Source organism: Vigna angularis, chromosome 8 (genome assembly GCF_016808095.1).
Source record: "Vigna angularis cultivar LongXiaoDou No.4 chromosome 8, ASM1680809v1, whole genome shotgun sequence".
Lineage (NCBI taxonomy): Eukaryota > Viridiplantae > Streptophyta > Magnoliopsida > Fabales > Fabaceae > Vigna > Vigna angularis.
In genome coordinates, this window is record NC_068977.1 from 9,974,469 (window position 1) to 9,982,453 (window position 7,985).

The 7,985-nt window shown below is 33.5% G+C and overlaps 1 protein-coding gene across 4 annotated transcripts; it reads right to left on the reverse strand.

Moving 5' to 3' along the window:
• Positions 1–4,058: 4,058 nt before the first annotated feature.
• Positions 4,059–7,775, reverse strand: LOC108346119 (F-box protein SKIP14). 4 transcript variants are annotated; one of them, XM_017585104.2, is made up of 3 exons: positions 7,622–7,775; positions 6,307–7,288; positions 4,059–5,531 (listed from the first exon to the last, which is right to left on the reverse strand). In XM_017585104.2, exons 1-3 carry the CDS (start codon positions 7,648–7,650, stop codon positions 4,974–4,976), a joined length of 1,569 nt encoding a protein of 522 aa, XP_017440593.1. In that variant the 5' UTR covers positions 7,651–7,775; the 3' UTR covers positions 4,059–4,973. The 4 variants fall into 4 exon arrangements, with proteins under 4 accessions (XP_017440593.1, XP_052723225.1, XP_017440595.1 ...); XM_052867265.1 differs by having other exon boundaries at positions 7,512–7,762; XM_017585106.2 differs by having other exon boundaries at positions 7,397–7,761.
• Between the last annotated feature and the right edge of the window lie 210 nt (positions 7,776–7,985).

A 7,985-nucleotide genomic window follows, 5' to 3' on the forward strand; every position in this document is an offset into this window, starting at 1 on the left:
ACACTTATCACAAAACAAAATACTCAGATATGTTTTTTGTGTAACAGAATGAGAGACTAAAATCAATATATAAGGATCTCACTCAAGGACACCTCCAAAAATTCGTTGTTATGTATTTAATGTGTGATAATCGATTATCCACTTATGGTAATCGATTATGCATTCAATGAATGCACAATGGTAAAAACATGCCTAAAAACTTCAATGGCTAGTCGTGATAATTGATTATTGTAAGTCATAATCGTTTATGGATAATCGATTATCATAGCCTGGTAATTGATTATTCCAAAGACCAAAATAAGGTTTTAGCAAACTTCAAAACCTCTTTGTGATAATCGATTATCTTAAGTGCTAATCGATTATTGCAAATTTTTTGTGACTCCAAAACAAATTTTAAATCAAACAATACAAGGAATTAACCACAATTAAAACCATATACATAAATCTACTAATTACAAAAGCTTTAACACAAAACGTAAGTCTTTAGGAAGATCTTCATGCAATTTGAGCACTTGAGACTTGATTTGGGTATCATCAAAACTCCTAACTTCAAGATTTTGCTGACATATATGAGTAAACAAGCTAGCATTTTATGAACAAGAAAGTCTATATCTTTTATAACACTGAAGCTAAAAGAAAGCTTTATTCAATACAATGTTAACTCAAGCATAACATCTTAAGAATACAATGTCTAATGTATGACCGCTAAACGCTACACTCAAATAGCCTTTGATAAAACATCTAATATTTTACACCATCTGATGAATATACATGATGTATGCTTTACCAAATGATGCATTTATTAATGAAATGACAAGTGATAAAATGTTTTGAACATGCAATATTTTCTAATGCTTACCAACGTTCCAAATATTTAATGCATGTATGAAAAAGTATCTCGATGCTTGTATACCTTATTCTTGATATTTGTATAGATCACTAAGTAGAAAGATATGATCAAAATCACTACACCCGAGAAAAAGACGTTGTGAGATATGAAGAACATTCTGGGAATGTTTCCCTTAAAGCCTTCTGCTTTGTCACATCTTATTTGTTTAAGATAAAAGGGTATGATAAAGCTCTGAACCTCTAGAAAGTAGAGTAAAGCCTAACTTCCCACCTAAAGGCTACCTACTCTCTTGAAGTCAACTCCTCTGTCTAACGGTCATATTTCAAGAAAAGCTATATATAGATGGAAACTTGAAAAGAAGACAAGAAGAATAAGAAAGTTAACTCGTGAAGGCTCAAAACAAGCTTAGTATGCTCATATACCGTTTGAAGTTGAATATTTTGCTAGAAGAGACAAACCTTAGCAAATCACATAATTCTTTGTATGGTTTACTTTTTCTCTTTGAGAGTTATTATCTGTAACTTTGTTCATAACATTGTTTGTGTTGTAAACTCTCAAGAGAATTAAAACACTTGGTGTTTATCTCAGTTGAGTTAAACAATCTAGATGTGTTGTATAGGGTTGAGATCAAAAGTTGTTAGAATACTTGGACCATAAGTGGTTAGAATACTTGGACCAAAAGTGGTTAAAATACTTGTAAAGTAGGAGTGGTTAAACTCGGACTAGTCGTGTTGACTAAGTATTATTCATAGACCATGTTTTATTTTATGGTTTTATTTAGTTTTCTCAAAATAATTTATGGTGACGAATCCAAAGTCTCTTTTTAAACCCGTTTTTTTTTTCAGTTTGTCATCCTATCGTGATTCCGATTGCAACAATCTTGTTCATGAAATTCAATATCATCCAAACATATATTTATATCCTCCATTTACCTACACTTAAGACATCAATTCAATACAACAAGGTTACTTTTAACTTCACTAAATACCATTAAACAACGTAAGTCTCGTTCGGTCAAAATGAGGTTGAATATCTCAACAATCACTCAATATACATAACAAAATCATTAAAAAGTTAATCTAGACTACCTAAACTTAGAAAAACAAATTAACTATAACCACGTACCGATGATCATCATCACCCAACTCTGAAGTAAACATCTTATAAACAATTACACAATTAATTCTGTAGTATGACATATTATTCTCAATGTAAGTAGAAACCACTAAATTCCTACCACTACTTGGTGAAGCACTTGCTGAAGGTCCCTCCCAATCTTGTTTATAATGACATTTCATTGAAAAAATCTTCTTCCAAACGTGGAACTTTCTTCCCCTACAACTCCTCAAATTGTGTATGGTGTTAAACTTTTCTCCTCCAGAGGCATTGCTCTAATGCACCAAACTCATAAGTAGTCACATTTATATATAATTTTTTTTTGTTATCGATAAAAAAATACTTATTCACTAATAATAGTAGTAATAATTTCCTAAAACAAAATTATTTCAAGACTATGACACACTTTTAGCCCTTCATACGTGTGAGCTGGACTTTGCTCCCCAAAGAAAAGTTTTTAAGCTCTCTTTTAACTTTTCAATGGCACCAATAATGCTCAAATCCAAGTTGGGAAGTATAAGATATAATATGCACAAGACAATTTATTAAAATAGAAAATAAAATACGAAAATGAATTGGATTTAATGATTAAGATCAAGAGTGTCTTTGGTAAAGTTAATGAAATAATCACTAACTTATTTGATTAGCTTATAAGATACTCTCACCAACAAAAAGAAAAAGTGTTTGATAAGCAGTTCTAAGTAGTTTCTTTCTAATGTGTAACTTATTTATTTTTCTTCCAATAGTATCTCTTATACTTTAATACATTTTCTTATTATCCTTTCTATACTTTAATCCAATATATTGCATATTTCTAATAGAATGTTGAAAATGATTTCAACATTTAAGATAAATAATGAATATTTAGTTCTATTATTACACTATTTTAAGTATTTTTTGAGTTATTTTTTAAACTTTTATGTAATTTGAATTCAAAATAACTTTTTTTTTTAAAATAAACAAAAACTAATTTGAATAAAATATTTTTCCAAATAAGTAAATAGTCATTTTTTTAAAAAAAAAGTAAAAGCCTTAAAATGCTAATTACAAATTTGATTATTTTTTAAAAAACTAAAATTATAATTACATAATATTTTTTTTCTACAAATATACACTTTATTTATACAATGAAACTTATATAGTTATATTGTTTTAGGCAGAGCACACATTCAAACATGCGGGTCTCCTGAATCCATGAATTGATGAAAATGAAAAATAAAAGATGCTACATTTCATGCTTGATAGTTGTTCTCTACACCACCACGGACTACTTCCTCTACTTCCCCCATTTCTCTTTTGTCTTTCAGTAATATTTAATTACTAAATTTAATTTTCACAAACATTCCAATACACCCCATACCCCACATCCGTCAAGAGATGTTAAAAATCCATGCTCTTCTCCTTAACCAGTACCCATGCTCTTCTCCTTAATCACATACAACTATACATTTTTTCTCTTGACAAGCACACTTAAACCGGGTTTTCTTTTTATCTAACATCCATGACCCCATACAAGGAACACACACCTACTAATTCACAAATTCAAAACCCATATTGTTTACTACAAATACACTGTATATGCAACACAGTTGACCTCGTTAGTGTTTAAATCCTTAATAATTCAATTAATGTATTCTTATATAAAATTTTAATAACCATTGGGTCCTATGCTTTCATTCTTGACGCACATTTCATCTCCTTCAATGAAAATGAGAGAATGGAAGAGTGGAGGTGAGACTGCAGAGAAATAACGAAAGGAGAGAAAGAAATAAAGGAAGAGTGGGGGGAGGGTGCTGAGTGAGAGAGACAAAGAAAGGGAAAGTTGGAGGGAGGGGGGGAGGGGGGCGTGGGGTTGCAGAGAAAGAGAAAGAAAGGGAGGGGGAGGGGGTGGGGGTGTTAAAAAGGTAAATAGTAAATGTAAAAAAAAGATAATTTTGAAATAAAAGAAAAATTGGGGAAGTACAGGGAGTACCATGCACTGGGGATGGTAGAGAGAACAACACTCTTCGTGCTTTCATTTTTGAGAATTGTATATATAGCATATGCCAGTGAACCAAAAGATACATTATTATTGAAGGTAAAAGACAAGGAATTGCAAAGAAACATTATTATTGAAGGTAAAAGACAAGGAATTGCAAAGAAAATCAAATAAAAAAAAAATAGGGAATAAAACAAAAATTTAGAATTTCTCTTCCTCTTTTCTTCTTCATCATAAACAGCAAAAATCAATTGTTTCTACCAGAAAGGATAATTTCTCAATTTCCAGAAGCTGGAACTACATTGCATTCAAAGCTGCAATGGCTGAATTTATTTCTCTCAGAACCCCAGTTAGCTTGACAGTGTAGCTTCTTCTCTCTGACAAAAGATGGTTTGTTAAAAACTAAAAAAAGGTGGCTTTTTCTTCCATGATCAAAACCCAGATAAAAGATCCACTGCAAGTACCAGCACACGCCCTTCTTCTGCATCACCATTCATCAACAGTTTAAAGGAGATGGAGACTGTGTCACAAAGATGTTAGGAAAAATCTGTATGCATGCCACATCGTTGAATCAAGAATAACTGAGAATTTTTCATCACATTGTTGAATAAAAAATCTGCATCTGCTTTGCTTCAATAAACTTGGACAATAATTTCACCACAGAAGGCATCACATCATGAAACTTCTCTTGGACATGAGAGTTCCCCTCTCCTTTTCCCTTGATCCACCTACACTCAACACTTTGTTTTTTTTCCTTTTTTCAACTTTGTTGTTTTCCTTTTTTCAACTTTGTTGTTTTCCAAATTCAATCTCAATTAATTTTCCCCTCCAAAACCCTTTTTTCTTTTTCCCTATCACAGTTTAAGAAAAACTAGTTTCGTGATATGGAACTGATACTCAGCTATTGAGGAATTACAGTACCTCTCCAACCGAATGATATCTCAACTTTGCTGCACAAATGAAACCATACAGCCAGATGTGCAGATTCTGGTCCAATGTTTGTCAAAAGATCATGAAGATCAGACATTCCTAGCCATAGAGACAAAACTGATACATGGTCCTCTCACCAATAATAGTGCATTCTGCAGCTTCCTTTTCCCCTTCCACTGGACAATGCAGGAACTGATCAAAACAATTCAAACAAAGAGCCTCCAAACAAAATGTCTCTTCATAAATGTCCTTGATACATCTTCCACAGCGAATGCAGCGTGTTATGCAAACTGTACAACCTCTACAGAGCTGAGCAGCCACATGCTTCTGCTGACAACTCTCAGCAGGGCAATCATAAATAGGTCTCACTTTCTTGCATTTTGGACACGCATCTACGTCAATTTGACGGCCATCTTCACGTAAGATATGTGAATACTCTCTCCTGTAGAATTGCGGCTTCCTATCTCCATGTTGCAAATGCTTGCTAGCATCCAGTAATTCCTTTAACTCTTCAAACTGCTGTTCAGTCACATGACACATACCACCAAGCCCACCAATTCGTAAATGCTTGATACCAGATTTTCCAGATGACTTAAGAGCCCTGAGGTTCAATAAAATGCCCTCGATTGTGATTCTGATACAATCTGGCACACTAAGCTGAAAGATGTACATTCAAATTTGTTAGTTTCAAAGGACATATACATACATAAGTTCAAGATATGCCATTTCAATATAAATTAAGTTATCAAAACATCTAGTACATAGACAATGATGTGTTTTTCATAAATATGCAAAGGAAATGTAATTGAATTAGCATTAGCATGGTAGTGCACATTCATCTTTACTGTTGGGTGTGCAACAATTTTTCAAGAATAGAAGTTAGGCGAGTTAAGGCATAGTTGAATTGTAATGCTTAGACTCTACTACACAAAGAAAATTGTGCCTTAACTATTAGTAATAACTTTTCATCTAGTGGTAAGCCAAAACACAAAACAAGAATTTGATTCCTAGTGGGATAACTGTTTTAGATGCATTAATTGTCCCATCAAAACTTATGTTTCTTATGAAGTTGCAAGAAAACATTAAAATGTTTAGCTTTGATTAGCCAGGGCACAATAAGATATTGTACATTGACATCATTGTATATTTACAACAAATATATAGAAAATACTGCCAGCATGAAATCTAAAATATACAAAGCACCAACTTGAAAAAACCATAGCTCTTAAAAGATATGTTCTTGGAAAATTTTGATGTAAAAGGTTAACATAACTAAACAAGACTGAACGGGTACCAAAAGTTTTTAAGTTAAAACAACACCAAATCTAAGCTATTGATGTAGGGTTAGCTTCAAGCAATGTTTTAAAAGGAGGTCAGTCTAATAAATGATATGTACACATGTTATGTTTTGGATAATGTTACAAATACTAACCTTCATCAATCCTGTGTTACTTTGTAAAACACTTTGCAGACCACTGTCAGTGATCCATAAACAGTTCACCAGGATCAGGCATTGAAGGGTACCTTGAGCTCTGTTGGTTAACTTTACAAGTTTACCATCTGTAATCTTTTCGTTCAATGGCTGATTAATGTGCACAGTCCTCCATAACAAAGGATCACCTCTAACAGCATCACGCAGTGATCTGCAGACCTGTTCAACAGAGAGAAGGTCCTGTACACCTAGGTAACCCAAGACAAAAAACAAAGCATCATGAGGATCACCTCTTTCAGCATCACATTCAATTTTGGGGCAGTTTTGCATTGCTTCAGTGCTTGGAACCAAATAATCGTCATGCTTAACCCTCATAAATCCCCCTGCACTTCCCTCAGTCACAATGCCCCCACTAAATACCCCATCAAAATTTTGATACCCTTTGAAAATATCACCTGATACAGACATCTCATTCTCCTTATAACTAAACCCCTGAGGTAGCAGATTCTCAGGGCCATTCCAAGCCCAACCCAGACCTAAAAGGTGAAGATGATCATAATCACCGATCTTTTCATGTGTTTCACCCAGCACAAATTCTATATCCTCAGGTCGGAAATCCCATTCAAAATCCTCAATCCAACCTGAGAATGCTGCCAATGTAGATTCTATGTCTAGTTCAAAAGGGTCCACTGGCAACCGATCAAGAACATCATCATCGTTGTTTTTATCCTCTTCACCATCCTTGTCATCTTCATCCTCGTCATCCTCATAATCAGCAACCACTTCCTTTGCATTCTCGAAATCAAAACATGTCTCTCCTAAATTCTCGTTGAAACAACACAGGTAGCAAGAACTGCCAAAACAACCACAGCTTTTGATCGACTGGTCGTCCAACACCGACCCATTTGAGGGGCACAAATTCTTCTCATCAAAAGCCATTCCGTCCCTTTTTAAGGATCGCTGTAACAAAGAAACAGAAACCCTGCAACAAAAAATAAGCGGGACTCAATACACCCACCCCATCAATCTACAATGCCTAATCTCTCCCTTTTTTTTCTCAATTGAGTTGAAGGAAATAAAAAACACGAACCTTCAAAGCACAAATTGATGACTGAAGAAAAAAAATAACAAAAAGGGAAGACTTTTAACGAAGGGAAAATAGAAGAATGAAAAAAACCAAGAGGGATATGAAGTAAATGGATCACCAATATAACAATTTTAGGCAGAAGAATGTTGGACAGAAAAAGAAGATACAAATGTGATTTGGAAAATCAGGGTTTGTAATAGCCATGAAAAAAGAGAAGAGAGAAATTACGCTACTCCATATTGTTTGGGCCAATTCATGAAAAGGGTTAGGGATTGAGACAGTCAAGGAGGCAAGGATCAGATTCCTACTCTCCTCAACAAATGGAGGAGATTAAGTTCACATATTCTTTGAGATTATCTTTATAACGGGTTTTGCTTTTATTTTGTTTTTTTGAAGATCAATCCTAGAATATTTCAAACGTTACAAATAAGAATCCACTGTCAGGTGTATCTCATTAAAGATATACCTTTCGAATAATAAATATACTTACCGAATAAATATTTATATTTATTTTCATACAAATAAATTAGGACGGATTAAAACAATTTCATCATAGTTTATAACAAAAATAAAAGATGAAGTTATCTAAATG